General features: G+C 39.8%; 1 protein-coding gene across 6 annotated transcripts in view; it reads left to right on the top strand.

Annotated features, from left to right (window-relative positions):
* Window positions 1-22,913, top strand: part of LOC102288865 (furin) — a 208,697-nt gene that overhangs the window by 117,016 nt on the left and 68,768 nt on the right. For all 6 annotated transcript variants that reach the window (XM_014334224.2, XM_042221864.1, XM_042221861.1 and 3 more), the window contains 6 exons: window positions 12,663-12,700; window positions 13,328-13,395; window positions 14,031-14,119; window positions 17,265-17,437; window positions 20,576-20,791; window positions 21,438-21,541. In XM_014334224.2, the coding sequence (XP_014189710.1) occupies window positions 12,663-12,700; window positions 13,328-13,395; window positions 14,031-14,119; window positions 17,265-17,437; window positions 20,576-20,791; window positions 21,438-21,541 (688 nt within the window). The remainder of the gene's footprint in view (window positions 1-12,662; window positions 12,701-13,327; window positions 13,396-14,030; window positions 14,120-17,264; window positions 17,438-20,575; window positions 20,792-21,437; window positions 21,542-22,913) is intronic.

Genomic DNA, 22,913 nt, shown 5'->3' with positions numbered 1-22,913 from the left:
GAGAAATAATCATTGTTTGTCAAGAATTTTGTTAAACATTAATCAAGCTAATCTAGCATTAGTAGCTGGAATAAACTGACTTTTATATTTAATTATCAGAAAACACTTTAATTCAAGCTGCATGCTACAAGCTTACTGAGCTTCAATAAGAACAGCCAGTGGCTTGGAGAGATCACATTAACCGGAAAACTAAAGTTTTTGAGGTAACGATAATTAGCTGGGTGAAAGAAAATGATGTGAGGCAGCTTCGGATGAGAAACCTGCTAGCAGTTGCTGCTTTTTTTATATTGATCTTTTGCTACTAAAAAAACCCCACCAGGGACATAAAGACCTCTATGTAAGCTTCGTTAGCATCATAGCTAAAATAAAATCCAGGTATTTTGCTGACCCAGAAACCAAAATGGAACCTGGAAGTAGAGTTGTGTGTGCATTGCACTAGTTTAAAGCACTTTTTTACAATTATAATTAATTTATTTCATGACACCTGTGCTGATGCACAAGGTTCCAGCAAAAATAATGCACAAAAAATATAAATAAGTAAATAAACATTTAAGGTTTAGTCTGTGAGTCAGGCTTTCCCAGAACAAAATTAAAAATCGCCCTTCAGAGTTGTGAAATCATGCCTCGTGATAATATAAACTGCTGTGGAGTTTTTGGGACTCTAAGAAGTATTAAACATAACAGATCAGCTGCTCAAATGATTTTTGCTTAAGGAATTTCATTTTTCTGGTGGCTGAAAAGAGTTGAGTTTTGAAATATTGCAGAAAAGCTGCAGTCACAGAGAAGTACATGACCTCTAAACAGAAAACACTGCTTGCGATCTTGCTGTGTTTTTATTGCATCCAAGTCACTAATGAAATCCTAAAGTAAGACTGATTAAAAATGTTACTTTTAATATTTGCACTTGATTTTTTTGTTTCTCATATTGTCCAGACTGCAAATGGCCTGTTTGGATGCCAGGAACAGCCAAATCAGTCCTTTTAAGCACTGCTATATGATAGTGTGACACTTAATTGGTATTTAACTGATATTTCTTGTAGTGGGAGGAGCTACTGATTATATAGATAGCAGTTGCAGTTAGGTATAGGCAAGTGAGGCTTTGTGGAACACTGTAACATTCAACAAGCAGTTGTAATTGTTGAAATTGTATTGCGGTTTTGGAGCAAACAGACATCCATCTCCACGGCCACACATCTATGATGTTATTCTGTGTAACAGTGATACAGACCAATACGTGCAAACAAGGGTTCTTATTATTCCAGGCCATCAATAATTAAGATCAACATATATTTTGGAGAAATCCCCATACAGCAAAGCAAGCTGTGACTGTAATGAGGTGCGTTTCAGCAAATACTAGTTTCCCACTGTTGTGTTAACATACGTGAGGCTGTTTCAGTTGCTTAGTAATTTAGTGCAATGCACAATAAACCAATTTGTGAAATAAAATGTGCCGGGGAGAGGCTGCTGTGTTTATTGTGACAACTATATATTGTAGGTTTTTTGGATTTGTGAATGTTGCCTGCTTTGTAGTCAGGCTAAGTGCAGGTCCCATTAGTTTTTTTGAAAGATGTCTCGTTTGTGGTGGAATTAAGTGCAAATTAATGTGGTTAAATATGCAGTTTTCTTTGGTCTTTCTTTGTGTTTGCTTGTTTGTTTGTTTTTGTTGTTTTTTTGCAAACCTGCCCTGTCTTGTAAAAAATCCTCAAAGTTTGGATGTATTTGGCGATTTTTACCTCTCAGCAGTAACTGCCCATGGGAAATTCTCATCACAGGCACACGGGTGGGCAGCGTGGACAGTTTGTGAACGCAATTACTGTGGAACTAGTCGATTTACGGGCTTCATATTTATACCGTAGGTGTATCTACTTAAAATCTTGGACAAATTTGAATTTCAGTGACCTTGACCTCAAGGTCAGAAGATTTCTGAAAATACTGTGAATGCAGTAACCTGAGAACAAGGTGACGTAGGATTTTGAAATTGATACCATAGATGTATCTACTAGGAGACTGAGGGGTAATACTGCAGTTGCCAGTGATTTTTAGTTTGTGTGAATTTAGAGAGTCAGCAGGTTTGCTCTACCCACTATCAAACAGCCCTAGAAGCAGCAGGTAAGACAACTTTTGAGGCGCGTAAAGTGCCGTTGGTATTTGAACCATACTTCGGGGAGTATAGCCTTGCAGAACTGTTTTTGTTCTCTACTTTAATTATTGTTCTTAATTTGAGTCTTCTTCAGTTTGTCCAGATAATCTGCACTGCACTAATCCACTGCTGTGAAGAAAACAAGCATAAAAAAGATCAGACCCATTTAAAAGCCTTCTATTTCTGCCTCTACTGCTCAGAGGCTCGCTTTAAAGAGTAAAAGAATTGGTTATGCCAGGGTAGTGCCTCTGTCAGAGCCAAACGGTTTACCAATAATATTTGATGTTTGATCACAGTCAAAGAGGTGAGCAACATGATGTCGTGTCATTTACAGCTGCCACATGTGTGGGGTTTTTCATTAAACTTCTCTGTTTATGCTTTAGAATGAAAGATGGAAGGTTGGCAACATCAGTTGGTAGTAAAACAGATGCTGAACATCTTTCTATCTTTTCCTACCAATGCCTCTAAGTCCATAAATCAATTAATTTGCTTGAGTCAGACTGGTGGAACCTCACTTGTGTATTTTTTTACTTGCTTTGACTTTGCAGTCAAGTGATGATGTAATTATAATAAAGTGACCAAAAGAATATTCGTTATTTAATTGATCTGCTACTTGTTCAACTGATGTATGTTTGACACTGTGCCCTCCGTCCTTCTTCTTTAGTGTTTGTCTTAGTTTCATCTAGATTTACCGCTGCTGTAATGCTGCTCCTCATGTTCCTTATTATCGCTGTGATTTTCCCTCTGGTCTCCTTTAACTCATCTCTCTCTCCAGTGTTGCTTTTTTTTTTTCTCCCCCCCTCTTCTTTCTCTCCCTCCTCTGCTCTGTCATCTCCTCTCCTCTTCTTCCTAACACACCCGGACACGAAAGAACACCGTGGATAGTTAATAATTCTCTAATTTCCGCTCTTCACGGTGTGTAGAAGGTGTCGCAGATAACCTGATTTATCAGACAGCTATTAGAATGTGAATCGGGGGGTATTAAAGCAATGGACATTAACGTGCACATTGTTTAAACAACGCCACGGGACTAATGGATTTCAAAATGAATTTGTCAACACCGTTCTCTGTGAATATAATTAGTCAAATGAGATCAAAGCGGTGGAGGAGACCAGAGGAGGAGCTGGGAAGCAGTTTAAAGGAAGTCATATATGCAGACGCTGCAGCAGGAAGCTATGGGGAATTCTCTCTCTGTGACTGTGATGTGTGTTGGGTTATGCTCATGGAGTAATGCGATTACCTGTAGATATGTTAAGTATGAGGGGGAAAAAAGCCCATTTTTACCCCGAGGGATCCACTTTATGAAGAATAGGCAACTTATTAGACAATCCAAATATCAAATCAAATATAGATTTAACTGCTGCCATGTCATTACATTCTGGGATTGACAGTCTGTATTGCTGCCAGTGTCTTTAATTCTTCTTTTTAGCATCACATCAAAATGAGTGAATGAATCTGAAGCAGGCAAGATGTTTATACTTGTCAGAAGAAGACAGCAAACAGGAAAGAGTCTGCGTATTAACATAACGTTATAATCACAAGGCATCTTAAACTGTAAGGATGCTGATATTCTTTCATTTTATTTTATTTGTTTTTTTGACTACATTTTGGAAGCCCAATCTACCTTATCTATGTGCTCCATCATCAGCCTGTCACACTTCTGCACTGAGTGGCACATTTCCTGCCTACTCCAAACTATAGTTGATCTGCCCTACACACATAAAACCAAATGCGTATTAATCTAAAGGTTAAGTTTGCATTTTGTGCTCCTGTTTGAGTAACTACAGTACTCTGGCATGTAATAAAAATACTAGAAATTATGTTTTTCTGTGTGTTTTAACATAAACACACTGATAACTGAGCAGATTCCCTTCCACACAAGCTGTTTTAGCTTGCCCAGAGTAGCTGTACATATGCAAGCCGCTTTGCAACCCATATCTGCCCCAGTGCTGTATCCGCAATATCTGTCCTCACTGATGCCTGCATGTTTGTTTTGGGTCTTGCAGTGAGCCGTGCTGTTAAAGAATAGATGGAGCTCGGGAAGGGTTTCAGAGGCAGGAAACAGGAGGACATCATTGCTAGCATATGAAAATAAAATAATTTGCTTCTCTTTTCGAGACTTTGTAGTTGATTTTCCTGCTGTGTTCAAAACATGAAATTTTGCCATGCAGGGGATTGAAACAGCACTGATAACAAACAAACCGCAGCAACAAAAAATGTATTTTATCTGTGAGGGCAATTTCAAATGAAGATGTGCTTTAATGCAGAGTCACAAGGGGGATTTCATGCCTCAAAATGTAAGCTTCTTGTAAAATTAGATTAGATGCACGCTGGGATAGAGAAAACAGAAACCACTAAGATACTTGTTAACGGGCCACGCAGACTTTGGCACAGAAGTCTCCGGCAGTCACGATACAGCAAGTAAACAGTGGTGATGGCGCTTGAAATATCTGTTTGTTTCAACATAACTTACGTCGACTCGTTGCCTACAGAATTAAACGTCTTCCTTTTCTAGCTTCGCATTTTCATGTTGCGGCTCCACTGTATGTCTACCCTCTCCTGGATTGCTATCTCTGCATGTAGGCGTGTGGCACCGTTTGGATTTGCACTCGTTTTGAATAACAAGAAATTTCAAGTCCTGCAGTACCCACTGATTGACAGAAAATGTTTAACTTGCTAGTAAAAAAAATTGCTTATGAATTTCAGAAGTAATGTAGGAGCTGAGAGAAAAGCTGGAGCCCACACACCACAGAAAAACAAGGATATTTCTCTAAAGTGGACATCTCCATTGAAGGAAGCGTTTCAGAATTGAACTTAAACCTCTGTGTCTGATTCCACCATGAGGGGAGAGCCGGCCGCTGAGCAGACATGGCGTTGGGTTGAGGTGGAGGTGGGCATGTGTGGAGGGGGTAAATCGGTACTGCTTGAATGCTAATATCCCACTTTAGAAGTCAACCCACCTCTCCATCCCCACATCTCCTTTGCTCTGTCCCTCTCTCTGCATCTTTCCCTCAACTCTGGTTGCTGTCAGTCTTCACTCATCTACCTTCTTTTTTTCCCATCCTTTTTTTGTCACCTCTCCCACTCCTCCCGACAATCTTCTCTCCTACTTCCCCACTCTCCTTCTTCTCTCCCTGCACTAGCCTGCTCCAGGCTTTCCATCACCCACGCTCCCTCTCTCCTCTTCCTTCTATCTGACTCTCCATCCTTCTCACTCATCAAACTCTGCCTTCTCCCCAAGATCTCTCTCGTTGCCACACTTTTAAAACTTTTTTAAACCTCTTTCTCTCCCTCTCTCTCATACACACACACACACACACACACACACACACACACACACACACACACACACACACACACACACACACACACGTGTGCGCATTCTTGACAAAGCCAGCTAATTACAGGCAAGTGTCCACTCCAGCCCTTCTTAAATACCGAGCTGATTAATGAGACGGAGGTGGAGGGCCAGGAAGTCTCACCCTTTGTGGGTGGTGGATACACACCCCTGTCTCTAAGCAGTTCTCTCTCACACACACATGCACACATGCACGTACTGTACACACCTTTCCTTTTTTCTTTCACAGTCACATATGCAAATCATCAGCCATGTGAAGCTTCCTTACAGAAATATTGATATCAAAATTTTATGGCTTATCTCCTCCCTCGTGTGTTTTAACCTCTCCCCTTCTCCATCTTCATGTCTTTGTGGCAGCCCACTGACTTCTGGTGGATTTTTTTTGTTTGGGGGGGGGTGTAACAACTCCGACAGAGAAGAGCTAAGAAGCGAGAAACAGACAAAGTGTGAAGGGGATGGAGGGGGGGTCAGGTGTAGCTGGGGCCTCCTCTGAAGTCATGTCGGCTCATTTTCTCTGCGGTGGCTCAGGCACGACTCACTGTCGGCTCAAAATGGCCTCCGACACATCTCGATGTCTGATTTGTGTGTGTGTTTGACCCTGAGGACCGTTGTGAATTCTGCAGGAGCAAGGAGATGGAGTGCAGCTGCTGCTGCTGCTGAATGCTGACACACGTGCAGAGCTGAAAAAAAAGCACGCACACATACACACACGCACAGTCACAATCTCGACTGGGTCAGTCAGGTTCAAAGCATTTGTATTCATGGAAGGTTTTGCATTGGCTCCACCACCTACAGTGTTCCATCTAACTGTGGGACGTGGCTTTTTACTTTCACACTCAGAAGACCTTGGACTGTGTTGGAGTGTGTTTATGGCTGTATTTATGGCAGTATGGTGCTACCTGAGTGAATACACCTGGCTGAATGCATTTTTCCACTTGGATCATCCTTGAAAATACTTGAGGGCGTGTGTTTTGACGCTCAAATTGACCCCCCTGACACACCAACTTATGCTGTACGTGTCTCAATCTCTCGCCTAATACACCTCTGTCCCCTGCACAATCAGATACCTCCATGTACATTCACACATGCTTAGCTCTATTATCTCATACTAAACTGTATAAAATCTAGCATAAAGACAAACTGACTGAACACAAATTACAAGTTGTTAACGCTATAATTGTATGTACTAAGCTAAAATTGGTATTTCATTTCACCTGGGCCTTTGTGAAACTTTATAAATTCCCTTGTCCCTAGCAAGTGGGCTGGAGACAGCAAGATCTGATTACCAGTCCTGCTCTGTAAAATCGTTACTAAAATAGGACAGAGGGATGAAGTTGGCTAAAATGTCTCAGCAGTAACACAGTGAGCCAAAAGAAATTTCAGAAGACATCAGGATGAATGTGCTTGAAAAACATCATCCTGTGAAGGCTTACAAAGAAATTTCTAATGCTCCAGGAGTCCTCAGAGCACCCGTGGTGGAGCTTATGTACAAATGGAGAAAACTAGAAAAAATGAACCGTGATGTGTTCAACCATCCAAAGTAACTCCAAGCAAAATATCCAATGAGCAACACTATCCAAAATAACACAGAAGCACTGTTGAACTGTTGAACTGCAACTGGGTTACAAAGGAAAATAATAAGAGTAAGTTGACCTCTGAATCACTCAAAATGAATACAATTTAAGTTCTGGAATTATTAGTAAAATGTGGACTTGAGCCTTTTTGAGATCCATTTGGTATTTGGTGCTTTTTACTTTACAAACTCGAGTTTGCTTTTCACACAGAATGTCTCTAGTGAAATTATGTTTGATGATGTGGTACAGTGGTGTGTGAGGCAATCATAATTGGAGATTATTCATCTGAATTTCAGGAGCAGGACCACGCCTCCAAACACGCTCCTTCCGGTTGTCATGTATATAGGTTCCCCCAGTTCATTCCCGTTTACGTGCCCCAGCCTCCCTCCCTCCTTGGATTCAAATCTTAAACTTGTTCATTTCTATTTAGTGCATGGGGGATCTGCCAGGCCCGGGAGCCATCGCCAGTCCGCTTCGAGGCATTCCCCAAACCGCAGCTCAGTTCACGTCAAAGCATTCGCTTTTACCTACTAAAACGCTGTCAAACCTAAAATGAGGACATGGGCCCACATCGTAAAAAAAAAATCCTAAAAAGTTTGTTGCCCTAATTTTACATGGGATTTTGCCTTTTTCAAGTGCTTTTAAACATTAAATTAGGAACATTTTAATGTGATTAAACAATGAAATTACCTATAAACAAGGTCAATGAATGTGGCAATATGAATAAAAATACTTAAATGTACAGAAATATACAGTTAACAGTTGGTTTAAATAATAATGGATTGCATTCATATAGCGCTTTTTGAGACCCTCAAAGCGCTTTACAATTCCACTTTATAATTCCCCTCTGGCCATCACCAGTAGGTGGTAGGTGAAGCGTCTTGTCCAAGGGCACAATGACCGAGAGTGTCCGAGCCGGGGCTCGAACCGGCAACCTTCTGATCACAAGGCCAACTGCCAACTGCCAAAAGTTTATAAGAATCATTTTATATATTTTTCCATAGCATTACATTTGAATTAAACAGTTCAATCTTTCAAATAACGGACAAATATTTGTGAAATTCTGATACATTTGTGAATGTATTTTAACAATCTAAATATGCAAATGTACAGACAAATACATTTAAAAAACAAGAAAATTATGTTTTATTACATTTACAGTGATTTTACGTTAATTTACATTTGAAATGTAAAATCACAGTCTATTGATGTAAATTTAATGATATTCTAGAAGAATACACAGTAAAATACTTTTATATTACAATTTTGTTTTTACAGTGCAGTTGGTGAAATAGTAAAGTCGATTTAGCCCAGATACAGGTTTCCAAGATAACAGTAGTTAGCCAGTTATTTCATGCTACTGTAGCAACAAATGTGTTTAATTGAAGGTCACATTTACTTACAAACTCTCTCTGGCTACCTAGTTAGCATGACAAATAACTGATGTGACTTCTGTGCTGATGTGTGCACGAGCACAAAAGCCTTAGCTGAGAAGTTAGGCAGGAACAGGCGATTCTGCATCTTATTGCACTGATATTAGCCATAAGTTATTATTACAATTTATAAAACTTGTTAAATACTTTGTCAATTATTCCAACTTGATGCTAGCAAGAAGCTAACACCACCCGACCTTCTCAACTTGTGAGCTAAACTGGTGCCCTCCAGTCTATATTTTTAATACTATTTTATTTGTAAGCCTCTTCAAACTATCATCTTATATACATGCCTGTTATATGCCAAAACATCCTGTAATTATGATAGTCACACATACTCTAAGGAGTATTTAAGTGGAGATTGTATAGTTCCAGTCATTTTCCCCCTCACCCCCTCCTCCCTTCGTCCTTTCCTCACTTGTTACTTTGTTCCCCCCTGAACAGCTTGACGTTAATTCCCAAAGATATCTCCATCACAAACTTGCTGAAGTGATGGTGTCAGCCTTTAAATGCTGACGTGACTCGATGCGATTGTCTTTTTGCAAGTTCCTGACACGCAGGCAGAACATGCATGAATGCACACCAAGGAGTCTCTCTTATAATTGAGATGAAACAAATATGAACTCTTAATAAAACAAGCTCTGTTGCCTCCTGCAGAAAAGTCATTCTCTTCACTTGTGGTAACAGCAGCTTTGCACTGCTTTTTGAGCTGCATTTCCAAACTGTCCATTCTAATATTTTCACACTCTTGATTCCATGTTGACAGACAAATTTTCCTCCTTCCCCTTCATGTTAAGATCATGGTATACAGTCAGTGGTCACTTTCTAAGTCACATCTTGCTAGTACTAGGCTGAACTCCCTACATTAATTCCTCTGGAAACGTTTAACATAGAAGCCATTTAAGTACAGAGAACTCATTGTCATGTTCGAGAAAGCAGTTGGAGATGATCTGACTTTGTGACATTATCCTGCTGGAAGCAGCAATCAGAAGAAGGGTGCACTGTGGTCATAAAGAGATAGACATGGTCAGCGTCAGCCACAATTCTCAGTTCGGCTGTGGTGTTTAAATGATGCTCAGCCAGTACTATAGGGGCCCAAAGTGTGCCATTACACCACCAGCAGTCTGAACTATTAATGCATGGCAGGATGGATTGATGTTTCTGCTTTCTTTATGCCAAATTCTGACTCTACCATCTGAATGTCAAAGCAGAAGTGACGACTGAGACCAGGCAACATTTTTCCACTCTTCTATTTTGTTGAGTCCGTGTGAACTACAGCTTCCTATTCTGAGTTGAGCAGATCAACACGTGGTGTTCTCTTCTCTGACCATAGTCATGGTTATATAGATCAGTGCTTTCTGAGTTCTTTCAGCATATTTTGGTGCTTTTTAAATGATCAGTAGCATCTTAAAGCATTAAAGCTCGGAGATTCTGAGCTTTAAAATTGATCAGTTTGAGCAGAAGCTAAGTTAGATTCTCCTGATTTCGCTGGTGATGAAATTTAGGGAATTGAGACAAAAAAAATAGCACGATGTGGGGTTACTGAGAAAAACAAACTCATAGCTCTTTAATTCTATCTGATGATATTTTATTGGACCATAGTATTACTGAACACACCTTAAACTTTAAATCAGCAATAACCTCCTCAGCATCATCCCTTGGCCTCGTTTTCAGTGTGGAAAGCCAAATTGGCTCAGGCAAGAGGAAAGTCTGCCAGGGAGATCTTTCTCTTGTTCTCATGAGGTTGAAAAAAAAATCACATATGTTTTATTTATTTATATTTTTCTGTTTTGCGTTTGTTCCGTGTCACCTTGTTCAACAATTCACAAACTGTGGTTAGAAATAGTTTGACAAAACAATCTTAACTCAGGAAAGAATTTTAATAAATGACATTTCTTAGTTTTCCTTTTTTTCTTCACTTTGGTTCAGAAGACTTAGCGCACTGTACCTGGAGTGTATTTTTTAGCCAACAAACAAATAAACACACAATTAAGGTTTTTCTGGGTAAAACCTGAAATGAAACTGGCTCCAAGTTTTGCTTTTGCATGTCATCAGTCTGAAAGTGAAATGCAGTATTTCTGGATTGGCAGTTCTAGTCAAATAAATGGCTCTAGCCCAGTATTTGATTCCTATTGTCTCTGTCTCCTGGCTTTTAGCAAGGTCTTGGTTTGAGGTGAAACTCATTTGTGGCAATTGAAAAGTAGCGCACAGGGGAGAATAAAGAATCAGTGCTTATATATGGGATGTAGCAGGTTGACCTGGCACGGCATAGCTCAGCATGGCACAGTATGGCAGGCTCCAATGAGGCTTCACCCTCCCAAGGCTCCATCCCGCCTGAGCTCAACACAATCAGGCCTCCACAGCGAGACCGACTGCAGGTTACCATGACAACCCGGAGGCACTGCCTGCATGGGACAAAGGCTGGCAGGTCCTGCGCGTGTGTGTGTGTGTGTGTGTGATGATTGAGAGACAGAGTGAGTGATGTGTGGCAGAGCAGGCGCGGCCCTCCTGGGGCCCTCATTCGTTTGTCTCTCGCTGAGACCACAGGAGCCCTGATGCTGCAGAGATGGAGGTGGTGGCGGTGGATGGGGTGGGAGAAGAGGAGGGGCGATGGGAGGGGGCAAGCCAGCAAAAAGCAACTGATGTTGAGAGACGATGATGAAAAGATGCAAAGAAAGGTGTAGTGTAAGAGAAAAGAATAAGAAATCAAAAGGACGGCAGTACAAACAGATTTGGTGGATTGGATTGTTCTGCCCCCAGTCACTCGTTCACTCATTCATCAATCATGTGCGAAGCTTCGTCGTACAAAACACGGGTCTTGACAAAAGTTGATTTTAAAAAATGGACTTCACCACTACACTCTGGCAAATTAATTGCACCAATTAGTGGAGCACTCAAAATTCAAAATTTTAATAACCTGTCTACCACACAGCAAGTTGCAATGACTTGAAACAGCACTGCTTTACAGAATGTAATAAAATAAAAAGTGCACTTATCCAATGCACCAGGCATTAAAAATGAGGAAGCGATCTCTTTAAGCATATTGGGGTTGATCATTAATTGTCTCAGTTCCTGACGCACATTTGCTCTCTGCCTTGTATTCATTGAATTTTCCTCTGCATTTTGGAATTTGATATTTTCATATAAACACCATTAAGTGGACTTTCACTTGTTAACCTCAGAGGGTCAGAGTAAAATGTGTTCTGTCTATGCAGCTCCGGCATATAGCCTGTGCCCACCACTCTGTATAAGTGAGCTCAGAGACAGGAACTATGTTAACTTTGGAGATGACTCAGTTGATGTCAGTCTGCTTCTTAGAAATGAGTCATCACATGAGTTTGTGTTCTGAACTACAGCTTGTATAGACAAGGAGAAACTTCACCTTTGCCTTCTCAGACCTTCACTGAAGTACAGAAAATAAGAAGTGTTAAGAATTACAGGATACAGTCATTGTAATAAGAAAGCGCAACCTCTTTTATTTAAGACACGGCAAAAAATAATCTGGTTCTTGGTAGGTTCTATAATTTTTTTCAATAGAACCTCAGATGAACAACGTTGACATGTTACATGTGATAATTTAACAATAATGGACAACCAGTGTGTGAGTTAACAATTATTTAGTTACATCCAGGTGCTGCCTAATCAAATGCAGTGATTAACTATGTGATCATTTCTGTAAAAGCAGATGTTTTGGCAGTTTGCTGGTCTGAAACATTCAGGTGTGTGTTCACACGATGCCAAGGAGCAGAACTGAAAACAATGATCCCACTCACAGCAGCACATCTACAACAGAATGGTTTTGGGGGGGGAGTAGCAAGGTGTTGCAATGGCCCAGTCAAAGTCCAGAGCTCAACCTGATTGAAATGTTGTGGCAGGACCTTAAGAGAGCTTTGTAGGAAAACAAATGCCTGCAAAGCCTTTTGTTAAATAAATAAATGAGAAGATGTGCATCACCACAGATGAGCATCGTGTTTACATATGTAAATCCTTAGTATTGACAGAGAGCGCACGTTCTTTTTGACATGACTGTAAGTACCATGATATTGACTGACTGAGAAATTGAGGTCTGTGCTGATCTAATATAAGAAATACACTTTTAACCAGAAAAATTACTTGCAAAACTAAATCCATCATATTCTTTCTGTTTTCTTTTCCAGGTTTAGATCACACAAACAAGGACCTAAAGAAAAACTTTGTGAGTAAACTCAAAATCAATGTGCCTTAAATGAATTTGAGCATTATCTTAGAGGCTTTTCTCTCAGCTAGAGTTGCTTCTCTGTTCGTTAAAAGATGAGACAATAAAAGTTTCATATAGTTATAAAGCTGCGAGGCTGGTGTTACACTGGCTGGCCATAAAGCATATGTGAAGTGGCAGCGTTGTTTGCTCCTGCCTTGTCATTTATAATCCTATAGGCAGTTTGAAGCGTGCAGGCCAACTTGTACTTTGTCACAGCAGATTGTCTGGCATGGATAAGCCTGGCTGCAGAGAGAGAGAGAGGGAGATACATAATTGCTCTCTTGTACAGTCTGCTGCCAAGACATCCTCCTCCCGTTATGCCTATATACACTGGCAAACAAGTCATTCAAACATGTTCACTTTTATGACACACACACATAAACCACACCGACACGCAGCAGCATCTCCTCAGTGACAGTGATTGCCGTCAGTCAGAAGAAAAATGTTGACAGTCTAATTCAAGTGCCACTATCGAGAGTTTTTTATGGGATTGCTTCATTTCCTGTCATGTCATCCTGATGTTTTGTGTTGAGGGTTATGCTGTCGTACACTACTCCGCATTTGTTTTCTGTCTCGCTTTTCCAGGAGGCCCGTGCCAGTTTTGACCTGCGTGCATCTCACGATCCCATGCCTGTCAGAAATGAGGAGAATAGGTAATGACTCCTGTCCTTTTACTCTTACCTCTAGATATCCGATCCCTATATTTCTCCCTTCCAAAACCAGGAAACTGATCAAACGTCATGTATAGTGGCCCTAACGTGAGATGCAAACATTCAAGCTAAGCAACCGAGCTAATTCTTGGACCTAAAACTAGCTTAACTGGCTGCAACAAGCGACAGCTGTCCTCTCACAGAGAAAGAATCAGTGGACGTTGGTTAGAATGTGAGAATCTTGAGTTTGCCTGTCTGAAATCAGAGATCTATCATGTTACACTGGAAGTCCGCTGCTGTCATTTCATGAAAAAGCTTAACTGACTAACTGTAGCTCAAGACATGATATCAAGGTCAATTTCTCTTTTTGCTAATTAAAGATTTCAAAACTAAATCGTTGCACGTGTCTGGTGTCAACCTACAACATATTACCTGTTTTTTTTTCATGCTTTGATTATTGGAGGTGAGACTTCCAGTATCTTAGTGTTCTTTTCTGACAATGTGAGCCAATCATATTGAGGAGATGCCATAATTACTGCGTGTGCTCAGGCTAAAACCCCTCCCCAAAAAAGAAAACGCTCATCTCAGCTTATTTAGTCTCTGTATGTGGCTAACATCTTATTCCCCCTCTGTCTCAGTCACGGTACCCATTGTGCAGGGGAAGTTGCCATGGAGGCCAACAACTCCTACTGTGGTGTGGGCATCGCCTTCAATGCCAGGATTGGAGGTGAGGAAAACAATACAGCCTTAAAAAGACCGTAGGAGGCAGTGCATTGTGGGTGTGCTGCACTGGCCAAAACGAGGACATGGCATAAGAAGCAGTTTTTAAAACACTTGTTATACTACATTGGTGCTATATTATTATTATTATTAATAATATTATTCGTTTACTTGATGAAAAATGCATGCTTTGTGACTTTAGGACAGCTGTGCAGCTCTATTGGTAAAGACAGAAGAAAAGGTTTTTTAGTGGTGCTCAGTATACCTTTGGGGATTGACAGTAGGGCCAGCACCTTATCTAACAGAAATCTATTCATTTCTGACCAATTATAAACCACTAGTTTTTACAAAAAAAGAGGAAAGGAAATAATTTTAGCACAATGCTGTGATTTTTCTTTGCCTGTGGTTAAAACCTCTTTGGAGGAAAAACCCTGCATGCATAATACACCTGCTCTAACTTTACAAGGTCTCACTTACTTTATTATGAAATGATAAATAATTCAAACTCACCTTTACTGGCAGAAATTCGAAAGTAACAAATATTCCAAAAACCAAAATACCACATCCACATGCTGAATTACTTTTGAGAGAAAAGAAAAATGCTCAGCATCATTTCCAGATGCAAATGGAAATGATGCTGAGTAAAACGGTTGATTTTATGTTTGGTTTAGGTGAAAATTAAAATGTCGAGCAGAAACACTGTAAAATGTGGCAGAAAATCACAGGAAATCGTGCCAAATTTTCACAGTGAAGTTTTCCTTGTCGGTATAAATTTTCAACGCCTGCGTATATATTTACAGTGAACATGGCTTTAGGTTTATGCGAATACAGGTCACTACATATTGACTGGGTGCTATTCAGGCATGCTGCCCCTATTTAACAGCTCATTTTTTAGTGTAATGGCTTTTTTAGTGTTGGTAGTAACATCGGAAAAGGATGAATGAACTGAATACATAAGATTGCCCATTTTCCCGTTGTGAAATCAAAGATTTTTACAGGGTTTACCAAGAGTGCTGTAACCCACAAGTTAATGAGGAGTACATAATGTGTTTGAATAAGAACACTTCCTGCAGCTCTCAGATCCTAAATGACTCAAACTGAGTTTAATGCAGCGATGGCATCAGCACAAAATAGAGAAAATGAGAAGAGGAATCCCTCAGTTGAACTCTGGCATTTGAACTCTGCTCTGTGATCTTTAATCTCTGACCCGTCCTCGTTTGTCACAGGCAGATGAGCGTCTCATGCAAAAAAGAGAGCGAAAGAAAAACAGTTTGACGGAGCGAGAGCACGAATTTCTTCCCACAGTTAGATTCGATTTTGCTTTGTTGGTTCCATTTGATTCTGACTCATAAACAGTCTGTATGGCACACAGGAGACGAAGGGGCAAGACCTGCATGAAAGATGCATGTTTTGACTTGAGCTGTCACACAGCTGGCTAAGTGAAGTTCTTTGCCTCTGTTTGTAGTGTTTGTATTGACAATTTGTGTTCTTGTTTTTCACAGTCACCACACAAACTTTTCAAAACCTTAGAAAATGTGCATTATTCCATCTGAAAACATGTATTTTTCATCTAAACTGACTGTACATGCAATAATAGATGCTAAGCTGAATACATGTGGTTCTTGGCTATGGCTCTCCAACGACCTAATTCTGAAAAGTTGCTTCGTCAGATATCCCAGCTCTTGAGCATATTAACATCTCAGCACAGAAACAGACTCCATTTTTTAAATGTAAAAAAAACAACTCTTTAATGCTAGCCAGGTCTAATAAATAAGAAAGAGACTTTTTTTCCTGTAAACCTTCCTTTACTCCACTGTCTCTAGTCGCTGCCATCTAATGACAGCAGTCTTTTGTTCTATCCACAGTCTCTAATTGGAGTGATGTTGTCAAGCTACAATTACAAAGGACACATCCACTGTTTAGAATTTATGCAACAAGCAGCAGAAACCTAAATGCACATCTGACTTGTGGTTTGGATTAATTACTGTATAGTTTCTACTGCAAATCAAAAAGAAAAAAAAACCACACATTTAATTCAATTAAAATTTTTCTCTATCTGATTCTTTCACAATGTCTGACCCTGTCACTTCAACTGGCCGTATTAGGGATTTGAGTTCTCCAAATTAAATTACATCACAGGTAGACAGTAGCTGTGACGACCAACACGATAGTAGAGAGATTATTTGAAGTATTATTTCAAACATGACATTTATTTTCAAATCCCCATCCATCCATCCATTAATCTTCTTAACCCATTATCAAATTGTTGAATAAAATGTATATTTATTTTTGAAAGCTGCCATTCTTAGTAAAAAAAAAAAGATTAAGTATGTTTTTTTTTCACACAAATAGAGATTAGCTGGTGAGCATTTACTTGCTAAAAGTGAGACATGCAGGAACTAAAAAGATGGTGAATACTGGATTTAGATTCAAGATGTATATAAATATTAATGTGAGTCTTTATCAGTTGGATGTGGGAGGGACCACATCAGCTTAAAATGTTATGATACACTATTTAAATGTTAGTTAAAAAATATATCAGTGATTGCAGTCCTAAATGAGACCCACCCCCACATAAATGGACTCCAGTTTTGCGATCAGAAATCTTAAAACAGTTGATAACTTGTGCAGTGCTGACACTCCACACTTTCCAGTAGCAGATTTACCGAATGTTGGGTAAAGTGAAGTAATCCATAGTTTCACCCTGTAGGTTGTATATACTGGGATGTTTTTGGCTGCTTTTCTCAGCTTTGATAGCATGCTAACTTGGGGTGACACCCCCCAGGGTCCCTCGGGGCAAATGGAAGAAAAATCTCACTCTCACTGTAGCTTCTCTGTCCACTGACATTACATTATAACAGTTCATGGCTGCTGCAGACACAGTTGCACTGCAAGTACTGAGCTTCACAAACTCTTATTTCACAGTTAAACTGATGAAGTAACTTCTTTTGAGACATACGTTAATCATTTTATTCAGTTTATAATGGTGGTCAGAAAGTATCAATCAGTAAATGCAGAGGAATGTGAATATATCGACAGTGAGGGGATGAGATATAGCTATAGTTTGTGTTGTTTTCTATTTCCTTTTTTTTTTCATTTTGCACAAGCCTTCCTCCAAACTCTGATCTCTGTGACCTTTTCGATGTGACCAGGTATCCGCCTGTTGGATGGCTCTGTGACGGATGCCATGGAGGCCACAGCTCTGACCTTCAACATCCACTTCATCGACATCTACGTCTGCAGTTGGGGCCCGAGGGACGACGGGGCCGAGATGGACGGGCCGCAGAGCCTGACAGAGCAAGCCCTCCGGCTAGGAGCTCACAAGGCACAGCTTTCATCTCTAAGTTCACACTGCTGTCTGTCAGATGTAAAGCCGACAGTCACACTGTCAGTGGAGCTGGGATTGGAAGGACAAAATGTCGAGTGTTCAGATTTCCTAGCCAGATTTAAATCCTCATTTCCTTATTTATTTATATCTTACGGAGAGTACGTTCATGACACGTACTGTAACAAAGTCAATCTGCTACTTTTGCCACATAGTCAGACTGCTCCAAAACAGACTATTTGTTTTGTTTTTTAGATGAATATTGCAGGAAACTCTATTGATGGCTAATGGCAGGCTGTGTGTGTGTGTGTGTGTGTGTGTGTGTGTGTGTGTGTGTGTGTGTGTGTGTGTGTGTGTTGTAATCCAGGCCTTTCATTTATTTGGTATTCACTTCCAATACATGTGACTATTTTTGTTTGTTCATATAGACAGTAAGAGCATGACCTCCCACACAAAAAATACACTGATCAGCCACAACACTGAAACTAATGACAGATGACTAGAATAACACTAGTCTTCTAGAGACCGTGTTCTTCTGGGATATGTTGGGTCCTGGCATTCACAGGGACATCATTTAAACTTAAAGAAAGACGGATATAGCGATCATGGCGTTGCCCGCTGGTTTGTAACATCCAGTTTTGAATCCTTCACATGAGCATTTTCACAGTCACCATCTTGGTATTTTGAAACCAGATGTGACAAGCACGGTGACTGTGAAGCTGCACTCTCATTGGCTAATGACTTGTGACTGACATGTCATACCCTGGACAATTCTCCTTTCTAATATGTAGATAACCCAAATTTAGGAGCCCATAACCCATAAACTAATCAGGAAAGTGTTTATAGAGATCAGGACAGAGAGTTGGTTTTCCATAGATTTCCATGAGACCAAACCACAGGTTTTGCCCCCCTGGTGGCAATGAATAATAATGCAGGGTACTTGCCCACTGGCTTCACGTCTTTTTGTAGCGCTAGAGGCTACATCTTCTCTTGTCTCAGTCAAACTTCTTCTTGGGTACTTGTAGATTGCACTGCAGTTATTAGATTCTGTGTTTCCTGTTCACATCTTCCATGTGCTCTGGTTTTCTCTGTTTCGCTAATTCTTTACCGCTCTGGAAAAGTAGAAAACTGCTTTTAATTATATTTCCTTTGAAAGTGCCTGTCACCAAGGCAACAACGTCAATGTCCAGTATCACCAATTCATAATTTAGCTGAAATGTTATTCTCTTCAGCGGTAAGTCTAATTTCTAAGCCAGTAAAGGATTTATTTGCACAAGTCTTAGTTTTAAGCTTCAGTAAACAGCACAAGAAATGTTTATACAGCTGCTGCACTACAGTTTTTTTGGTGCCATAAACCAAGATCGAAGAACAGAATTTAAGCACAACTTCACTCTTGACTCTGGAAAAACTGTTCTATGATAAAATGTTCAAAACACGGTTTGCTTACTGATTTTCAAGCATATGTGAGTAACTTTAATCCTGGTTCCTCAATTTTTTGGGTTCTTAAAAAGGATTATCATCCTCTGAAGACAATATTGCAGTAAAAGTGTGCTCTTTTAGCAAACTAAGGGTTAAGGATGATAATGATAACTTCCTGGTTTGAATCTGGATGACGCCTTTTGTTTCAAATGTTTCCCCTTTTCCACAAGCTCTTTCTAAAAAAAGAACTAAATTACTAGCTGCCCCTCAGTTTCAGCATTTTTTTCACAAGTTAATGAGCCTGATTTTCAGTGGTGTACTGGCTTTCAAGGTCAAGTGGACACCACAGAAAATATATTTCTTAATTTATTCTTCACTGCTTCAGCTTTGAGTTGTTTTGGTCTTAGTGATGCCCTGTGAGAGCTGCTCCTTACACTGTCCTTTGTGAAGGTTCATGTGCTGATGCCTTTGAGGAAAAAATAGTATTTGAGGAAAATTTTAGTCACCTCATGAGGCATTAAAAATGTTGCATTAAAAAGACCTAAATTTAGCACAGGATGCGACAACACCAAAAAGAAGACATAAAATGTAGCAACTCAAGGGACCATGTGGGTTGGACCATGGACAGTTGGGCAGTAAGCAGCACATAATCTCATTATAATGTGATGGTATTTTCATTACACTGGGTTCTGCTAAGGCCTTTAAACACCAGACACATAAAGTTTTGTGAGAATATTTTGACTACGTGAGTTTGCTGAATGAATCTGCGGCATTCATTTTTTCAGCCGGAAAAAGTGCACTCATAGCTCAAATTTTGCACCAGTACAGAATATAAAAATGGTAAAATAATATTGGTTTAACTTAGACACACAGCTAGACACTGGTCTGGGTCATGGCTCTCTGGAATGATTTCTCTGACTCCTCAGATGTTGTCCCAACTCTGGGAACAAGAGCTCAAACGGTCCCAGTTGACATCTTGAAATATGTACGTATGCGATCGGGATACAGCTTCATATTCTGGATCAAACCATGAAATTTTCCCTCCTGCTGCATTCTCTTGAGAACTGTAAGAATCTTGGTTTTAGCCTTTTCTTGTTGGAAAAAATCAAGACTGAAATTTTTTTTGCATTTTTTGAGAACAACTTTTCACAAAAAGCCAAGCTAGCATAAGCCAGCAATGGACTCCTATGACTTTTGTAGATTGTTGTAGCAATTTATCACATCTGGCTAGTTTCATCATCAGAGTGTGTTGTGAATGCAGTATTCCCTTTACCATGTATATAAAAAAGTGCAAGAAAGACTAGTCTGAATTCAGGGTACATGGGCTTTTATACATATAAAATGATAATACATTTTACAGGAACAAACTGTCCATGTTACATTATGATAGGAAAAATAAAAACAGTACTACTAACACATAGCTGGAGTAACAGTATGTTATTGTAAAGCTTGCATTGTGCTTTAGCTTTCAGTGCTAGAATTTAAAGGAAAGTTTGTTGGGATGCAAATGACAAAACCCATCAAAATAGCTACAAAGCAAACAGCTTAAAAGATATTTTATGAAAGACTTACATATGTTATACACATAAAACAATAACAGCTTTTCCAATAAAACATTTGTTGACAACGTTTGTTTTAGATATAAATACAGTTTTTTGTTAGTATGTGAGATCTTTCTTTTTTTCATTCTCTTTGACATCCCACTGTTTGTTTTCTCAGGGCCGAGGTGGGAAGGGCAGCATCTATGTGTGGGCGGCAGGTAATGGTGGAATGCAGCATGACCACTGCGGTGCAGATGGATATGTTAACTCCATCTACAACATTGCCATCGGCGCCGTCACTCAAACTGGGAAGCCCACCTTCTTTGGAGAGCCCTGCCCTGGAGTGATGGCCGTCACTCTGACAGGGACCAGCGTGGGAAGCTCATTACCTTTGGTTAGTGTGTGTGTACCTCCCAACACATCTAACAACAGTATTTATCATTAATGAATGTATATACAGTATGTGTATGTGTGCACATCAGTGCCAGCAGCCCTGATCTTTGGCTCCTGTGAGCTGTAAGAAGCCTGTTAAAGAGCAGCCACTGGTGTGGTATTTATAGAGACTTGCCAAATGACCTAGGTGACTGCTGGGCACACACATGCAGACACGTAGGAGCCAACGAGTGTTAATTGGAGGTAAAGCGTGGCTGTAGTGGCTGAGAAAGAGAGAGGAAGAAGCAGAGGTGTTGATGGCGGAGGTAACACTGAAAAGCCAGGAACAAATCCAGCGCCAGCTACAGAAACAGAAAGGCCAATTTTATCAGTGTGATATCACCCTCGTCTGCAGGGAGGTCTGCCCTTTACCACCTCACATTAGAAGGTGGTTAGACCAGAATGCAGTTGTTTTGTTACTGTTAAATTGTGTTGACGTGTTCTAATGACAGAAGAACCGCTGTTGACACAGTAGCTGCTATAGTGTGGAACCAGTAATGGCTTAATTAGCTGCAAACAACTCACGTGCACCTCCCCTTTACAGCATATATACTGGTACATGTAATATAATATATCATGTAAAATTAGTTCCTTTGTGATTCCTCCAGGTGACTGTGACCAACATTGGTGATGGATGTGTCACACACTTTCCAGGAACATCCAGTGCTGCTCCGATTGCTGCAGCGATTCTGGCTCTTGCCTTAGAAGTAAAGTGAGTTTTTTTTTCTTCCTACTTATTCTACAATCAAATAATGATATAAAATTGAATTTCATATCGTGTTCATTTATGTAGGATTAATTTTGTGCTGCCTATATAGTGAATCCTAATAACACCTGCGATCATCAGATCTTTCATTTAGCACCCCCTGCAGGTCACATGTTCACTGCTGATTTGTTCATCAATAGCTCAGGTTAGCAACAGGCAGACCACGGTCCAGACCCAGATGCTCTTATTTACGGATCTAGACATATTACTACATTTTGACAATTTTTTATAATTATTTACGGTATGGTTATTTTAATCTGTGCAAGGGTTAAGTTATTTACACCGACCAATCGTGTACATTCTAACTTATCCCACATGATGCTACTCAGCCAATGAAATCATTTATTCAGAGCATGTGTGAAAACAGAAAACTCTGAGATGCAGAAGTCAGATGAAGTAAGTCAGGAAAACAGATAGGGAGCAAGAAGAGTTTTGTCTGGAAACTAATTGTTCAAAAACTATGTTATTAATTTTTGCTTGTAAACATTATTTTACTCAAAATAGGGAAAGAACATTTTATTATTACTTTAATATTTTATTAATAGCAGCACACATTGACGTATTGTTGAATCCTACTTTATTTATTTTACTTTAAAACCAGTTACAACCCTGGAAACAGACATTAAACTGTTAGACTACTTTCAAATATATTACACTAAATTATCATGCACATGGAAATGCATGATATTTTGGACCTTTGTTTGAGGACATTTTCTCTGACTAGGCCTCTTTAAATTTTAACTGAATGCTGATTTACAGAGGCCCAGGCCCAGTCAGTATGTCCTGATGACGTTGTGATCCATTTACCCAACATCTGCATTTGTTCAGTATCGGTAAAGGCATTGCTAACAACCTCTTTTAAAGTTCACTGCCAATTAGCAAATGCTAACATGCTAACACTAGGATTTTTTGCTTGTGTAAACATTGCCCTTGCAGATATGCTAGCTGGCTGATGTTAGTGTGTGGCAGACGCACTGCTTTACCATTTGGAAATCTCACAAAGCCAATATTGTTGTCTTGACACTTGCTATAGCATAGACAGTCTCTATCTGTATTTGTGCGTCACAAACATTGTGAACACACATTGTGAAACTTTACGGTATTTATGTTTGAAAATAGGCTGGCCCATCTCACAACTGCTGAGTAATGGAGTAAAAATTGTTGTTGGTGTGACGGCCAGATGGTCTCAAGACCTTATGCATAATATTCTAAAATAAAAACACAGGATTAGAGCAGGGCGATATGACCAAAAATATTTATCACAATATACATTTGAAAATTTGCGATAACGATATAACTGACGATATAATTGACACTA

The sequence above is a fragment of the Haplochromis burtoni genome, unplaced genomic scaffold, assembly GCF_018398535.1.
Source record: "Haplochromis burtoni strain Fernald_Lab_line unplaced genomic scaffold, NCSU_Asbu1 Contig_76, whole genome shotgun sequence".
Lineage (NCBI taxonomy): Eukaryota > Metazoa > Chordata > Actinopteri > Cichliformes > Cichlidae > Haplochromis > Haplochromis burtoni.
The sequence above is the reverse complement of the archived record's forward strand: the minus strand, read 5'-3'. Positions and strand labels throughout refer to the sequence as shown.